Raw genomic sequence first — 17830 nt, 5'->3', positions numbered from 1 at the left:
ATACGAAAGTCTTCCTTCTTTCCTCCCTCCATTTCATTATTTCTTTCTTTCTTCCCTCTCTTCTTCCTCCCTCCCTCCTTCCATTATTTTTCCTCCCTCCCATTTTTCCCTTCCTTCCTTCCTTCTCCCTCCCTCACCCCTCCCTTTCACCCAGCCCACCTGAGCATGAAATGCATTTTCCCTTTTAAGACATAAGATAACGAAAGGAAACAACAAAAACATCTTTTACTGCTTGAATAGTTCCAACATGCCATAAAAGTGTGTTAGTCTTCAGGGAGACACAAGACTGTTTTTAAGGCCAGCGCTTGTCATCAACTCAATAACACAACCATGGAAAAGCAGCTATGGCACAATCTTAGCTTCCCATCTTCTAAAGGAGTTAATACTAGTGTACTTGGTGCAACTTGTAGAATACAGAGACGTCAGAAGCTCTTTCTGAGTTAAGAGAAGCATTAGATAAATGTGATTCAGCCGGATCTTGGCTTGTATAATTGAAGAGGACTTGAATCATTTTAAAGAGAGCAGTCTAATGGTTTCAGCCCAAGACGGTACGTTGGTCAATGCACACATCCACACTTGTGCAACTGCAGGACTCATATTGGTAGTTATGTCCAGTTGGATTACAAGGAACCTGCAAATTCCTGGGAACTTGGGGTGAGCCTCAATGTCAAGAGCAGAAACAATGGCAAGCAACTTGCAAATGGTGCCCATCATCTCTAAATTTGTGCAAGGGAAGCAACTAGGCCTTAAGTACCAGCAGCAATTGCCTTGACCATCAAAAATAGGAAAATCTATTTGGGACTACTAGATCCTAAAGTCTGGCTTTTAAATATATCCATCATCTTCAGCAGCACACACATTTGTCAGTTATATCGGTTTCAAGAGTAGGGAGACTTTAATGTTGTTTTTTTCTTAACAAGAAACCCCCAACCATCCATCAATTATAGCCAGCTATAAAAAGATGTTTAAAATTAAATAAGCAACATTCCAAGCACATTTAGGTCCTTGAGATTCGATTTGTTCTGACTTCACAAGCAGCTCAGTCCTGTACCAAAATCCAGTTGTGGTTTTCCCCTGCAAATTGTCTTAAATTGTCTAATCTTTTTGAAAAGAGGAGAAACTAACCCTTTGCTTTATTAACAGCTATTACAAACCTTGCATATTGAAAGCTGCTACCCAGAGAGTCAATTACTAATCCCATATGTGATCACATCTAGTTTTTAACAGATCAAAAGCAAGAGACTAACAAACAGAAGAAAATATTTGAAACTTGAGGGTCTTGGTGCTCTCTGAGCTTGGTGGTTTTCTTGCCAATGTTTCACTATCCAACTAGCCAACTATATATAAACAGAGAACAAACCCCACTCCCTTCTAGCACTGATGATGTTACCTAGTTGGGCAATGAAACGTCCACAAGAAAACAACCAAGCTCAGAGAGCACCAAGGACCCTAAAGAGACTAGCAGGCCAACTTTTCCAAAGGCCATTTTTTTTGTAATTGTGACAGAGGACTCTCCTTTGAAAGCAAGAGTAATTTCACTGTGCCTATAATCTGCCAGTTATATCACTCCTAGGCTAAAAGCTATCCATGCAGAATAGACCAGGTCCACAATCTTGATCTACGGTATTGTGTAGTAGAACTACTGGGCTCCTAAGACTGCAATATATTATTAAATGCTTTTTCCTTGTCTCCGCAAATATTCAAAACTGTCTCCCTTCCTGCAAGAACTTTTTGCACCGTAATATGACATTTTCACTTCTGAGCTGAAAAAATGTTGATATTCAGACTTTAATTTCTCAAACGTTAGGTTGCATAATTTGCCCAACCTCAGAGAAAACCACCATTGTAGGTTTGTAAAGCATGTACCTCTGATCTCTTAGATTAATTCTACCACAGACGTCACCTTCAAGCTTGGTTAACTTCCCAGGACTCTACCTGGCACAACTGGTAATGAAACGCCCAGGCTAAGGGATACTGAGTAGGATCCAGGAAAACCATTTTTTAAAGATTAATTAAAGGAATACAATGGATACAGCAAAAGCCATGGGAATCTATCCTAATCCAACGGGAGAATTTTAAGATTGCAAATTCAAGGAACCATTTCTTTTCTAACAGTAGAATTCCAATAATTGGACATTTGGGAACTATGAGTATCGTAGTGAGACTTCAGGTAATAATTCAAGTGATACACTACAGCAGGGTTAGGCAACCTTGGCTTTTATGACTCGTGGACTTCAACTCCCAGAATTCCTGAGCCAGCATGGCTCAACTTGGAAACCTCCCTTTCCCCTCAGCATGGCTGGCTCAGGAATTCTGGGAGTTGAAGTCCACGAGTCATAAAAGAGCCAAGGTTGCCTACCCCTACACTACAGAAATGAAGGACAGAGAAGTATCAGGACACAGCATCTGTTTTCACTGCTTCCTTAATAGGAAAAAAAATGGTGTTCAAGTTGAGTTTGACTCCTGGTGTCTTCATGGACATCCAAGTTGTTTTCCTGGGAAAAATATAGTTTGCCGTCACTTTCTTCCAGAATTTGTTTTCCCAACTTCCATAATATGTCTTGGTTTTTCCTTGTCATCTCCTCTCCGAATGATCAAGCACAATGTATGTTCCCAAGCAGGGTTAGCCAGATGCTACTACCAAAATTACTGGCTACTACTTTTCACTTTTAGGACCATCCCAAAAAAGGATTCCAGCATCCCTTCACCAAATCAGTGCAGTTCCCTCAACAAAGACGTCGGCTCCCTTCTCATTCCCTCCAGTGCAAATGAATGATCATGTAAAGCTTCCCTTTTTTCCCTCAAAACAAGCACGTTAACTTGACAATCAGAGGCTTCGGCCCGCAGGGTTTCAATTCCATTTTGGCTGTAACGGTGGAGACTCTGATCCCTTCTCTCTCCTGGGTTGAAGGGGGAAATCACTGCACATCTGGATGCCTCTGAGGGAGCAGCCTTTAGATCTTGAAAAGCCGGATTTAGAAAATAAATCCGTTATTCCCAAATCACTTTTAAAGGAGACACGAGAGAGAGAGGGGGGGGGAGGGAAAACAACCTTCACAAATGGAGATTTGTATTCTTGGAAAATATGTCCAGTTTGTAAGAGATGGCTCCTTCAAACATACTTTGTGTGTGTGCTTTAAAAAAAATAATAATAATTAGAATCCCAATACATCTTTTGGCCTAGAGGCTGGATCTTTTAAACTCTATTTCCATAGATACAGAAATAGGAGAGAATTCACTATCGAATACCTGAGCCAGCCTACTTCAATTTGGTGTTCTCTAAAAAGGGTGCCAGGTTGGTAAAAGCCAATCTGAGACTTTACCTCAAAAGGAAACTTTAAAAAACAAACAGTGAATGGGACATCTGACGGCCTGAACAAAAATGGAAAATTGTAGAAAAATTGTATGCAGAATTATTCCTCTTTTTTTTTTTTTTTTGTCCTTTTCCAGTGCAAAGATTTACACTAGGTGAAAAGTAAAACTCCTGAGTAGATCTGGCCCGTAAGATTCACCAAGAAATCAAATTACGGCAGGACAAGGCTGTGCTAGCAAACCTCCTAAATTAACAAGGATATCAAGGTTGACGTCCTCTTTCATGGCACCTCCTATAAGCCAACAGGGATCCAGCTGCAGGTGCAATTCCAGAAGTCCAACAAATAACGCAATTGTAGTGAAATACTGCTAGTTTCACGCGCTGGGAAAGCAGCGGCAAATGGGGTCCAACTAACCCTTATTAAGCCTGCAATTCTGCCCTCAGTTCAGATTTAGCTTACAAATGCCCTCCTTCCTCAGAAGCAGATGGTTACTAAATGCTAAAGAGAGGATTACTTCAAGGGAGCTGTTGAAGTGGTAGATTGTGGTGGCAGTTAAAAATGTTTGCCCTGTTCAGTCATCATCGTGAAGCTCTTTTTTGTACACGTGGTGTGTGGTTAGGGAAATCGGGCTAAGTCCGGATAAGTGGAGCTCTTTCATCAACGGTACTCTGTTGTTAGGGGAGGCAAAGAAGAAGAAGAAGAAGAAGAAGAAGAAGAAGAAGAAGAAGAAGCGTTAATTTAAGAGATTGTGTTTATACAACTCATTTCATCTATCGGCTTCTGCAACTTTGCTGGAGTTGGCAAAGCTCAGCAGAATCCAAGCAGACTTTTTCTCAAGTCCGGTTCACAGATAAATTGTTGATAAGTGGTCTCTAACTAAGCTGATCTGATAGAAGGGGATATTTGCAGCTCAGGGTGCAGAGGTGGGGTCTGTGATGCTCTCTGAGCTTGGTGGTTTTTGTTCTGTCCCAGCCTACGAATGTTACTTCACAAAGACAACCCCTCTTTAACAGTAGATTGGAAAATAAACCCTTTTTATTTGAGTTACAGACCTGATAATTGTCCCAGAAAACAAAAGCAACAGGACATTTTTCCTATGGAGACCTTGTCCAAAAGCAAAACGGAGCACGAGTCAAACAGGAAATAACTCACAGGCAAAACAGACAGACCATGATCTCTTGACACTGAAGTTCTTTGCCAACGGTTGCCTCCAGCAACCAGCCCTGCCCACACATTCCCTTTTTGTTACGCAGCCCCCAAGGCGTGGCTTCTCACTGCTTTCTCCTCCTAACCTGGAGTCGCCCCATTGTCTCCCTCTGTCCTACTCGTGTGACCTGTCTAGGTTTATGAGTGTCTCTGAGGTCTTCCAGTTGTGCTTCCTCCAAGTCCGACTCAGCTTCCCAGCACAGCTGGCTCTCAGCTTGATCACGAGTGGAAGGACCAGCCTCTTCATTAGTTTGTAAGTCCTGCAGCTCATCAGAGCCTCCCTCCGACTCTGATGGCTCTCCAGGCCTTTCCTCCTCCTCCTCCTCTGATTCCCCAGATTCACCTACCGCAGTAGTTCTCAACCTTTCTAATGCCATGACCCCATAATACAGTTCCCCATGTTGTGGTGACCCCCAAGTGGGTGTGGCCACCAATAAGAGAGAGTAGGACAGCTAGGGAAAAGGGAAAAAAATGGCGAACAGCGTGGTTTGGCGACCCCCGTGAAATGGTCGTTCGACCCCAAATGGGGTCCCGACCCACAGGTTGAGAACCACTGACCTACCGGGATCACAGGCTGGCATGGAATCACAACATTTTTCTTGCAGATGCTTCATTACCTGAGTAAGTATCAGTGCTAGAAAAGAGTGTCCCACCAACACAGAAGTGTCTCACCAACACTGACAGGGCAAGCCACTAGTATATAAAAACATAGGCCGACTTTACTATAATTTCAGCTGGGAAACTGTGAGCATCCAAGGCCAAGCTAAGTCCAAAACCACTAGAGAATTCCTGGAAGCCTAGCACTCCAGACAAATCTGCCCTCAACAGTCACATAGAGGTAAACAACATCTACGTGCCATTCAAAAAGCGACAACCGAAAAGCTACTCAGCAATCAACACCCAGATAAACAGAGATTAATGCCAAGATTAATTCTAGACCATCAAGCGAGAAACAATTTCCCAATCAACTCTGACAAACAATCAAAGCAGGAGTCTCCAACCGTGGCAACTTTAAGACTTGTGGACTTCAACTCCCAGAATTCCTCAGCCAGCTTGGCTGGCTGAGGAATTCTGGGAGTTGAAGTGTACAAGTCTTAAAGTTGCCAAGGTTCGGGACCTCTGAATCAAACAATAAACAATAATCAAGGGACCATCCAGAAAATTCCCATCAATATTGACCGGGGAAGCCATTTGTATAGAAACAGAGAGCAACCCCACTCCTTTCTAGCACTGATGATGTTACCTAGTTGGGTCATGAAACATCTGCAAGGAAACAACCGAGCTCAGAGAGTACCAAGGACCCCACACAATCTGAACTACAGTGGCATTGTGTTCCAAAGACAGTCCTATCTTAGACTACAGGGAAAGGGTCACATGTTCAAATGGCCTTTTAAATCAATTTCTGGTGAGAAGTGGCGCCAGCAGGGAGATGTTTTTAGCTAAATTGTTATTTCCCTGAGCTGTTGTATTCCTACAGCAGGAGAAAAGTGTTGGTCTGGTTTTTTTTCCCCATGTTTACTACTCAAGCAAGGAATGTGAATACGAGAAGACCACATTAGCCAGAGGTAACAATATTGGATTGCTGAATTCAGCTGCAATTCAGCCGCAAAGTTTGGGTGAGTCGGTGGATCTTTCGATCTGGGCTCTAAAAACATGAAACAAGCACAACCTACCTTTGGGTTCCCAATGCTGAGGAGAACATCTCTTTAAACCTACCTTGTTCCTTTCCCAAGAATATGTAAAAACACCAAGCTGTTTTAAAAGAAAGGTAAACCCAGCTAGTAAAGTACCTTCACCAGAGCCACTAGACCAGGCCTAACCAAATCTATAGGATCCCTGAAGAGCAATATTTATAAATCCCTTTAAAGATCAGAAAAGTGAGCATGGCACTGTGAACCGAGCGACTACAGGAACCCCTTCTAGTTTTCCTCCACTCTTCAGACCAGTTAAAGCCCTACAGACCCATAGATCAAGCCCAAGAAATACCCCAGCACAGAATGTTGGGGGGGGGTCCTCTCACAGTTTGGGACCCCTGCTTAGAATATGCAGCACCCAGAAGTCAAAGCAGGAAGTCCTTTTCTCAGAGGTTCCTCCTCGCCTGTCCTGTATGAATAGGTAGACCCGGGGTAGGCAACCTTGGCTCTTTTATGACTCGTGGACTTCAACTCCCAGAATTCCTGAGCCAGCCATGCTGAGGGGAAAGGGAGAGGTTTCCAGGCTGAGCCATGCTGGCTCAGGAATTCTGGGAGTTGAAGTCTACGAGTCATAAAAGAGCCAAACCTCAGTGTGTCTCTTCCAAGTCCTGGCTGGATTTGAGGGTCCTTATTCACAAGGGTGCCCCTAGTTCAGGGATATTTTATGACTCATGGACTTCAACTCCCAGAATTCCTGAGCCAGCCATGCTGAGGGGAAAGGGAGAGGTTTCCAAGCTGAGCCATGCTGGCTCAGGAATTCTGGGAGTTGAAGTCCACGAGTCATAAAAGAGCCCAGGTTGCCTACCCAAGGTAGACCCTCGAATCACGACCACAATGGAGCACAAACTTTCTGAGAAAGTCGTTGAAGTGAATTTTGCCTCATCTTATTGACTTTTCTTCCCACCGCACTTAAGTGAATCACTGCAGTCGTTAAATTAGTACCAGGGAAATCAGGTGTGCCCACTGACGTTACTTGCCAGAAGGTCGCAAAAGGGGATCACGTGATCCCAGGACGTCGAGACCGTCATAAATAGGAGTCTGTTGCCAAGCATCTGAATTTTGATCACGTGACCCCTGAGGAATGCTGCAACGGGCGCTAAGTGTGGAAAACGGTCATACGTCCCTTTTTCCCAGTGCCGTTGTAACTTCGAACGGTCACTAAACAAACTGTTGTAAATCAAGAATTACTTATCTGGGGGGATGCTCAACTTAAGACGGGGGGGGGGGGAGTCTAGCTTCTCCCCAGTCTGTGCAAGGGCCCACCTAATAGTTATGTAGAAAAAAAAAGAGGGGGTAACTTCCTAGATCAGGGGTTCTCAACCTTGGCAACTTTAAGACTTGTGTACTTCAACTCCCAGAATTCCTCAGCCAGCTTTGCTGGCTGAGGAATTCTGGGAGTTGAAGTACACAAGTCTTAAAGTTGCCAAGGTTGAGAACCCCTGTCCTAGATATATGTTAGCTTTTCAGGGTGGACCAGAGTAGGAAGCCAGAGTTATGAAGGCTAACGTGACTTTTATGATAAGGCTCCAGTAATAGAACTTTGCAAGTTGGAATGCTCTTCCTCCATCCTTCCCTTTATCTTTGCGAGAACCATAGAGAGGATCCTGCCGGAGACGCTTTCTCGAATTACTCTTCTAGCTCAGACTCGGGTTTCTTTTCTCTGGCCGCCATTTTGGTAGCAGCTCTTTCTTCAGTTCCTCAAAATTACTCCTACTCTCCATCATCACAGGCAGTCCTCGACTTACGAGCATTCGTTCAGCAGCCACTTGAAATGACAAAGGTTTCCTGATGTGGGGCCCTTGGGGAGGGTGGCTGCCATATGCCCCACTGTGGAAGCTTGCTGGCTGGGGAATTCTGGGAGCTGAAGTCCACACTCTCAAATTGGCCAAGGTTGGGAAAAATGGATCTAGTTGGTGTTACGGTATCCCTTTGGCACATAGAAGAGAATGGCTTTCATGGCCAACCATGCGTGAAGTGCAATTTTTATGCAAGCACCAGTGTTAAAAAGTAATAAATGGCCTGATTAATCTAGGATATCACCTTAGTTTCATTTTTAAATGGCTCCAGCTAAGCCATCCCAAGGCTGTTGTAATCTACAGAGAGCTGAGAGTGGCCTAGGTTATTAAAGCAGAACAATTTAAATCTCAAAACTGGTTCACACATGTATAATTTCTACTTTGTGATGCTCAAAGTTCCAAATAGTCCCTGCTTGAGCTCAAAGTAAGGGATAGTAATCATTTATGAGATACAATTTTAATTAACCAATAGGAATTTCTGCGCCCATAGAAGTCACAATGCCGCTAAGTGGCTGGTACATGTGCAAAACCAAGTTTTAAGATTTCAGAGTTCCCTCGTTGGCCCTTAGTTTGGAGACCCCAAGAAGAGGCGAAGTTTGCTTGTCTTACCATGAGATATAAGTTACCAGCAGAATGTTGCTGAGACGTATTTACTGTGGGTCTATTAAACCTGTTCCCTAGAATGAACAAGCAGGTAGGTGAGGAAAGAAGGAAGGAAGGAAGGAAGGAAGGAAGGAAGGAAGGAAGGAAGGAAGGAAGGAAGGAAGGAAGGAAGGAAGGAAGGAAGGAAGGAAGGAAAAGATAGGAAAGAAGGAAGGAAGGAAGGAGGAAGGAAGGAAGGAAAAGATAGGAAGGAAAGGAGGAAAAGATAGGAAGGAAAGGAGGAAGGAAAGAAAGAAGGAAAAGATAGGAAGGAAAGAAGGAAAGATAGGAAGGAAGGAAGGAAGGAAGGAAGGAAGGAAGGAAGGAAGGAAGGAAGGAAAGAAAAGATAGGAAGGAAAGAAGGAAGAAAGGAAAAGGAAGGAAGGAAAGATAGGAAGGAAGGAAGGAAGGAAGGAAGGAAAAGATAGGAAGGAAAGAAGGAAGGAAGGAAAAGATAGAAAAGAAAGAAGGAAGAAAGGAAAGAAGGAAAAGATAGGAAGGAAAGAAGGAAGGAAGGAAAAGATAGGAAGGAAAGGAGGGAGGAAGGAAGAAAAAGATAGGAAGGAAAGGAAGGAAGGAAGGAAGGAAGGAAGGAAAAGATAGGAAGGAAAGAAGAAGGAAGAAAGGAAAAGGAAGGAAGGAAGGAAAGATAGGAAGGAAGGAAAAGATAGAAAAGAAGGAAGGAAGAAGGAAGGAAGGAAGGAAGGAAGGAAGGAAGGAAGGAAGGAAAAGATAGGAAGGAAAGAAGGAAGGAAGGAAAAGATAGGAAGGAAAGAAGGAAAGAAGGAAAAGATAGGAAGGAAAGGAGGAAGGAAGATAAGGAAGGAAGGAAAAGATAGGAAGGAAAGGAAAAAATAGGAAGAAAATAAGGAAGGAAGGAAAAGATAGGAAGGAAAGGAGGAAAAGATAGGAAGGAAAGGAGGAAGGAAAGAAAGAAGGAAAAGATAGGAAGGAAAGAAGGAAAGATAGGAAGGAAGGAAGGAAGGAAGGAAGGAAGGAAGGAAGGAAGGAAGGAAGGAAAGAAAAGATAGGAAGGAAAGAAGGAAGAAAGGAAAAGGAAGGAAGGAAAGATAGGAAGGAAGGAAGGAAGGAAGGAAAAGATAGGAAGGAAAGAAGGAAGGAAGGAAAAGATAGAAAAGAAAGAAGGAAGAAAGGAAAGAAGGAAAAGATAGGAAGGAAAGAAGGAAGGAAGGAAAAGATAGGAAGGAAAGGAGGGAGGAAGGAAGAAAAAGATAGGAAGGAAAGGAAGGAAGGAAGGAAGGAAGGAAGGAAAAGATAGGAAGGAAAGAAGAAGGAAGAAAGGAAAAGGAAGGAAGGAAGGAAAGATAGGAAGGAAGGAAAAGATAGGAAGGAAAGAAGGAAGGAAGGAAGGAAGGAAGGAAGGAAGGAAGGAAGGAAGGAAGGAAGGAAGGAAGGAAGGAAGGAAGGAAGGAAGGAAAAGATAGGAAGGAAAGAAGGAAGGAAGGAAAAGATAGGAAGGAAAGAAGGAAAGAAGGAAAAGATAGGAAGGAAATGAGGAAGGAAGATAAGGAAGGAAGGAAAAGATAGGAAGGAAAGGAAAAAATAGGAAGAAAATAAGGAAGGAAGGAAAAGATAGGAAGGAAAGAAGGAAGGAAAAGATAGGAAGCAAGGAAGTTGCTTCTAAAATAAAATAACAGGGAAATGAGCAGACCCACCAACAACCTTACCTCCTCTTTTTTCCCTCTGGGCCAATAGGTGACTCCCAGAACCACTGCTCCACAAATAATTCCTAGTGCCAACACGATGAATGGGACAGCTTGGACCAGATTGGATTCAAGCAAAACAGCCCGGAGTTTTCCTGCATTCATATCATCCAGCATATAACTCTGAGAAGGGAAAGAACAAACAAGGAGATGGAGAAGGGGACACATCTTGGCTTTATCTGCCCATACCCCTGTGGTCACGTCTGGCTTTGGAAGAAGAAGGCTGAGCCCCAGATTTAAGGCCAGTAGAAGAGGCTTGGGGCAAACCAGGTAAGCATACTCCAACCTTTATTTATGACTGAGTATATTAGGATGGGGGGCAACTCTGTGAGATGCTGGTTCTTCCTTCTCATGGACTTCCTGATCAATAGACTGACGCTTCCTCCTAAGAGTTGAGGCTGAAATGTTCAACAGGTCCCGGTCTACCATGCATGAAAAGTCAGAATAATAGAGTTGGAAGGTACCTTGGAGGCCATCTAGTCCAGTGGTTCTCAACCTGTGGGTAGGGACCCCATTTGGGGTCGAACGACCATTTCACGGGGGTCGCCAAACAAGACTGTCCGCCATTTTCCCCCCCTTTTCTTTGGCCATGCCCCTGGTACCCGGTGATGTATAAGTGGTTGGGGGTCACCACAACATGGGGAACTGTATTATGGGGTTGCGGCATTAGAAAGGTTGAGAACCACTGGTCTAGTCCAACCCTCTGCTCAGGAAGGAAACCCTAAACCATTTCAGACAAATGGTTGGCCAATCTCTTCTTAAAAACCTCCAATGTTGGAGCACCCACACCTTCTGGAGGCAGGTTGTTCCCCTGGTTAATTGTTCTCACTGTCGGGAAGTTTCTCCTTAGTTCTAGGTTGCTTCTCTCCTTGGTTAGTTTCCATCTATTGCTTCCTGTCCTGCCTTCAGGCACTTTGGAGAATAGGTTGACTCCCTTCTTCTTAGTGGCAGACCCTCAGATATTGGAAGACTGCTATCACGTCCCCCCTAATTCTTCTCTTCATTAAACTAGACATGCCCAGTTCCTGCAACCGTTCTCCAGTTCCCGTCCCAGATTCAGAGAACATCCTTACAAATTCCAGGGGGAAGGTGGGGATGCTTGAGCAGTGCCTACCTCATTCACATACATCACTGGATAGGGCATTCTTCTGATTTTCCCTGTTTGACTGAAATAAGACAAAAACGTAGATTGAAGCAGAGTACTGTTTTCCAGTGATTCTCAAGAGAATTATCCTGCTTCGAGGGTACGTGATGGGAAAGCATCTCATTAGCCTTCAGAGCTCCGGAAAAATTGGAATATAGGTTGTCCTCGTGGAGCGACCACAATTGAGATAGGCAACCCAGTTGTTAAGCGAAGCAGTTGATAAGGCCAAGTGCAATTGTGCTGATCAATGTACTTCAGCTTTCCTTTGCATTGTAACAGAATAATAACAGAATAACAGAACTGGAAGAGATCTTGGAGGTCTTCTAGTCCAACCCCCTGCACAAGCAGGAGATCCTATACCAGGGGTCTTCAAACTTGGCCCTTTTATGACTTGTGGACTTCAACTCCTAGAATTCCTCAGCCAGCGTGCCTGGCTGAGGAATTCTGGAAGTTGAAGTCTACAAGTCATAAAAGGGCCAAGTTTGAAGACCCCTGTCCTATACTATTCTGGACAAATGGCTGTCCAGTCTCTTCTTAGAAACCTCCAGTGATGGAGCACCCACAACTTCTCACGGCAAGCCCTTCCATTGATTAATTGTTCTCAATATCAGGGAATTTCTCCTTAATTCTAGGCTGGATCTCTCTTTGTTAAGCTTCCATCTGTTACTTCTTGAGCTCTGAAGAATAGCTTGAGCCCCTCTTCTCTGTGGCAGCCCCTCAGATATTGGAACACTGCTATCGTGTCACCCCCTAGACCAGGGGTAGGCAACCTTGGCCCTTTTATGACTCGTGGACTTCAACTCCCAGAATTCCTGAGCCAGCCATGCTGAGGGGAAAGGGAGAGTTTCCAAGCTGAGCCATGCTGGCTCAGGAATTCTGGGAATTGAAGTCCACGAGTCATAAAGCGGCCTAGGCCTAGGCCAGAGGCAGGCAACCTTGGCTCTTTTATGACTCGTGGACTTCAACTCCCAGAATTCCTGAGCCAGCCATGCTGAGGGGAAAGGGAGAGTTTCCAAGCTGAGCCATGCTGGCTCAGGAATTCTGGGAGTTGAAGTCCATGAGTCATAAAGCGGCCTAGGCCTAGGCCAGAGATAGGCAACCTTGGCTCTTTTATGACTCGTGGACTTCAACTCCCAGAATTCCTGAGCCAGCCATGCTGAGGGGAAAGGGAGAGGTTTCCAAGCTGAGCCATGCTGGCTCAGGAATTCTGGGAGTTGAAGTCCACGAGTCATAAAGTGGCCTAGGCCTAGGCCAGAGATAGGCAACCTTGGCTCTTTTATGACTGGTGGACTTCAACTCCCAGAATTCCTGAGCCAGCCATGCTGAGGGGAAAGGGAGAGTTTCCAAGCTGAGCCATGCTGGCTCAGGAATTCTGGGAGTTGAAGTCCACGAGTCATAAAAGAGCCAAGGTTGCCTACCCCTGGACTAGACATATCTTGTTCCTCACATGTTTTAGCCTCCAGACCCCAAGCAAAGTTGCCAATGCAAGGACTGGTGGCAAAGTTACTTTTCCATCACTGTCACACAGTTGCTAAACAAGACAGTCGTTAAACGAGGACTACTTTTAATCATGCAAGGACGAACCTGTTTGGAATGCAGCCCAGAGGCAAATCTCTGGCCTGTTTCTTTACAGTGAGGTCCCATCCCACCCCTTATCAGGCAGGGCTTTCACTCTGGGGAGCCCCTTAGCTCCCCCCCCCCATGAAATGGGACACAATGCTATAATATTTCCAGAGAGGGTGAGGTTGAGCTCTTCAGTCCCGTTTTATTTTTCCTCGGAAGCGGAGATTAGTTTAGCGAACTACCTTAAAAGTTGCTGAGGCTGAGTAACGCTGACCTACCTGGTGAATAAATTCACCGTGGCAGCATCAAGCACAATTGGACCATCTTATTTATTTACTGAAATTATTTTCCCATGCTAACTGGTTTGATTTGGTTGTCTGTTTTGCTGAGTTTAGACAGTAAGGAGAGAAGTGAAACTAAACCACAGCCTATTTCATAAGCTGGTTTTTCTGCTGAGTATCTTTCTCGCGGTTTAAATACACCGATGCATTATTTGCATGTATATATATATATATATATATATATGTGTATATATTAGGTCTTTGGTTATTCAGGTTTTCTCCCACGTAAAATTGGAAGTGTCTTGGCGACGTTTCGACGAAGTCCCATTCGTCATCTTCAGGCTGGAGTTTTCGGCTTCGTGCTTCTAGGAGCACGAGCTCCTAGAAGCACGAAGCTGAAAACACCAGCCTGAAGATGACGAATGAGACTTCGTCGAAACGTCGCGAAGACACTTCCAATTTTACGAGGGAGAAAACCCGAATAACCAAAGACCTACATACAAACACCCGCGAAAACCTCAGAAAACAAATATGTATGTATGTATATTATTATTCCATTTCTCGGAATGAATGAATATATATTAAAACACTGCCAAGTTCTCTGTACAATACTTACATAAATTGGGGGAGTGTTTCAACATAAACATTGATTTGCATTCTTTTGTTCGCCCGCACCAAAGCTCCCGTCAGCTGAAAGGGAAAAGGAAACGTGCTTTCGCTTAAAAATGAAATTCACTTTACCAATCCAGTGCAAATTTAGTACAGGTAGTCCTCGAACTTACAACCGTTTGTTTAGTGACGGTTCAAAGTTACAACAACACTGAAAAATTGGACTTAGGATTGTTTTTCAGAGTTACGACCGTTGCAGCATCCCCTTGGTCACATGATCAAAATTCAGATGCTTGGCAACTGGCTCATACTTACGACGGTTGCTGTGTCCCAAGATCATGTGATCACCCTGTCACAAGCAAAGTCAACGGGCAAGCCAGGTTCACTTAACAAGCAGGTTACTGCTAACTTATCAACTGCAGTGATCCACTTAACAACTATGGCAAGAAAGGTGATAAAATGAGTCAAAATTCACTTAAGTGTCTCGCTTAGCAACAGAAATTTTTTTTGGGGGGGTCAATTCTTGTCGTACGTCTAGGACTATCTGTATTCCTACCTTGGTTACAAGCAGCTACATCCACCATATCCTTGGTGGAAGACAAACACAATTGGTGGTTCAGTCCCAGATATTACAATCTGGAGGTAAGCGACAACCCAGCGAGGTAGACCAGGCTAAGAAACCAATCCCCTGACAATATAATGAGCTGTGTGAATAACCTAGAGATGCATTTCTTAACTTGGGGCAATTTAAGATGTGTGGACTTCAACTCCCAGAATTCCCCCAGCCAGACTGCTAGCTGCAAAAAAAAGGCAAATGTAATTTCAGAAGCATAATTTCCAAATCACAGGAAATATTTTGTTACCCTGTAGGGTCCTTGGTGCTCTCTGAGCTTGGTTGTTTTCTTGATGATCAGTGCTAGAAGGGAGTGGGGTTTGATCTGTGTATCCTGGTATACTTGTCCTGTCAGTGTTTGTCTTTGGTGGTTCCTTGATTTGGCTGTTGTTTACTGCCTGATTGTTGGTCTGAGTTGGTAGTTTCTTGATTGGGGTATGCTTTACAACCAGGATGTTGGTCTAGTGCAGGGGTAGGCAACCTTGGCTCTTTTATGACTCGTGGACTTCAACTCCCAGAATTCCTGAGCCAGCCATGCTGAGGGGAAAGGGAGTTTCCATGCTGAGCCATGTTGGCTCAGGAATTCTGGGAGTTGAAGTCCACGAGTCATAAAAGAGCCCAGGTTGCCTACCCCTGGTCTAGTGTTAACCTTTGTGTTAATCTCTGCTTATCTGGGCGTTGATTGCTAGTAAGGAGGTGTTTTGGTTTCTTTTGTTTCCTTTTTAGCTTTTTGATGGTCTCTTTGGAATGATATGCAGACATTGTTTATCTCCTTGTGCCTGTTGGTGGCTGGGCTGGCTTCCAGGGTTTTGTTATTGTACAGCAGTGTTTCCCAAACTTGACAATTTTAAGGTATGTGGACTTCAACTCCCAGAATTCCACAGCCAGCAATGCTGTTGTACAGGTTCCACCTTCATATTTTAACTACCTATGAGCACCACCCTTTAAGAGGGGTTCAGAAAAATAGAAACTAGCTAACGCTATGTGAAAAGGGACAGAAGATGGATGGGTTTAGCCGTGAAAAAAAGACAGCCGAGAAGGAATGACTGCATTCCAGAAAAGGCAGCCAGGATGTTATCCTCTCATTCCACAGTACAAGATACAGAATTATGGATTTAAGTTAACAAGCAGGCAAATTCCAGCTGAGGTTTGGAACAACTTCCTAGCAGTAAATACACGAAGAGTGGAGCCCATGACTCAGAGGAGACGGTGGATTCTCCTTCATTTGATTTATTCACGTGCCTGGGAGATTTTTAATTTGAATTCCTGCACTGATCCGGAGGCTGGCCTGACTTTCCAACCTCATTAGTCCTTTCCAAAGGAATAGTCATTGCTTTTCAGATGACTCAGACCTTTGCAAAGCCAACGTGACCAAATGCAGAGGAGAGAATTAACAGGGCCGGGAAGCGCCATCAAAAAAGCCACACACTCACAAAAGCACCGTCCAAATAAAACTCTGAAACTGGATTCTCTGACCCACTAAGCTTCCAATTCCATTTTAAATTGGACTATCTGTAAATGATTTTGAGGTCCATAGAAATAGAGACTTACTGGGTTAATATCAAGAAACGTGTCGTGATTCTCTTTATTTGGATGCATGCCGTCCACCGACTTGACGTAGGTATCATTAGCACGGAAGAAATGTGGGAGCGATAAGAATATTGGTGCCCCTGTAACAACGACGACAAAAAAAGGGTTAAAAATGAACAAATAAGGAATGATCAGGCACCCATGTATTTCAAAATGCCTCCCGTACACCTGATCAGATTCCATAACCATTTCTCAAATGCAGCATGCTGTACTCCAGGCTATCATGCTCATTCCTCAATCTGTTAAAAATCAGATAACCATTACTATCGAAAATTCTGTAATACTGCCTGGCAATTATGGAGCACTGTGCTGCCCCCCTCCCCACTCACACACATCTGCACGTACAGCAAGAGTCTACGTTCAAAGCCCCCCAAACAGGACCTTGTTGCGCAGATCCAGATTCCAAGCTCAGCATGGCAAGAGTCACTGGATAACCAAATCCAATGGGCACACACAAGCAGTCCACGAGTCGAACGGGTCAGGATACATGGCACGAGCACACAAGATGTGGAAATGGCCGCATTGCTCCAACAACACTGAACTCCTCAGGGCGGGTTAAGTAGGCGACGCCGGTGCAGCCCTTCATGAGAGGCAAGGTTGCCTCCGCGCAAATAGCCTAGCTGACCAGCATTGTGCCTGTCTCCTCTCTGCCGTCCATGTCCTTGGATCGGGAGGAGGTGTGGACTCCACCTCCTTCTCATTACTAACGGGTGGCAGCTGTGCCTGGAGCATGGTGAACTCGCTGCAGCTGCAACTCACCACCCTCAGTCTCAGCCTGTCACTTATTTGATCAACCGAGTTGAGGCTGCTCCATCAGGCTAGCACTTTCCGAGCCTCGATCCTGACCAACATTCAGTTCTGGGCTTTCCTCTGGAGACTCAAACTCATCCTAATCCTGGCAAGGGGCCTGGGGGTTAAATCCATGACAAGCACCTATTTTCAGTCATCCTGGCTAGTACAGGTAGTCCTTGACTGACAACCAATTTGCTTAGGAACTGCTTGAGTTACGACTGATCTCCAGAAAGGGATTTATGACCTGGATTCAAAATTCTGACGGCCCCACCTCCTTATGTTCACATGATCACATTCTGGGTGCTCAGCAATCAGTCGGCATTTGCGGCCATTTGCAGCATCCCGCTGTCGTGTGACTCTCTTTTCTGTCAGAAACCAGCATTTACTTCTGGTTTCCAGTCAAAAAAAAAAAAAAACTCCACGGCGGATGATGTGTTTGCTTAATGACCATGTGTCCACTTCATGACCACGGTGTTCACTTAACGAACGCTGCCAAAATTGTCACAAAATTGGGTCAGTCGTGTGGGTGCCTTGACCTACGACCCTCAGGACATACAATGGAAATTCTGGGATCCATGATGGTCACCAAGTCAAGAACTACCTAGTTAAGAGAATTTATGAAGACTGGTACTTGACTCCCTCCGGTTTGTGACACACTAACCTTGTTTGCAAGCGGTAACATTCAGGATTCCAGACCCCAGACAGTGGCCAGCAGGGACACAAAACCCAGCGTTGTCTGGATTAACCGAGACATTGGCAAAGATTTTCAAGGGAGGGGTAAACCGGTAAGTTGGAATTCCCAAAACGGTTAACTCTTTCTCAAAGTTTAGATATATAGACCTGGAAAAGAACAAAATAACAT

At 44.4% G+C, this 17830-nt stretch overlaps 1 protein-coding gene across 2 annotated transcripts in view; it reads right to left on the bottom strand.

Moving 5' to 3' along the window:
• Positions 1-206: 206 nt before the first annotated feature.
• The window catches only part of SCARB2 (scavenger receptor class B member 2), a 39509-nt gene continuing 21885 nt past the window's right edge, over positions 207-17830 (bottom strand). Inside the window, exons 7-13 of one of the 2 annotated variants that reach the window (XM_039350310.1) lie at positions 17630-17808; positions 16138-16256; positions 13981-14054; positions 11491-11542; positions 10341-10499; positions 6237-6272; positions 207-3982 (exon numbers count right to left, since the gene is read on the bottom strand). In XM_039350310.1, the coding sequence (XP_039206244.1) occupies positions 3944-3982; positions 6237-6272; positions 10341-10499; positions 11491-11542; positions 13981-14054; positions 16138-16256; positions 17630-17808 (658 nt within the window). In that variant the 3' untranslated portion in view covers positions 207-3943. The remainder of the gene's footprint in view (positions 3983-6236; positions 6273-10340; positions 10500-11490; positions 11543-13980; positions 14055-16137; positions 16257-17629; positions 17809-17830) is intronic. The other variant, XM_039350312.1, reaches the window with a different exon arrangement.

This window comes from Crotalus tigris, unplaced genomic scaffold (assembly GCF_016545835.1).
Source record: "Crotalus tigris isolate CLP2741 ecotype Arizona unplaced genomic scaffold, ASM1654583v1 scf7180000018322.853269, whole genome shotgun sequence".
In the NCBI taxonomy this organism is placed as follows: domain Eukaryota; kingdom Metazoa; phylum Chordata; class Lepidosauria; order Squamata; family Viperidae; genus Crotalus; species Crotalus tigris.
Note: the sequence above shows the minus strand (reverse complement) of the source record. Positions and strands in the feature narration are given on the sequence as shown.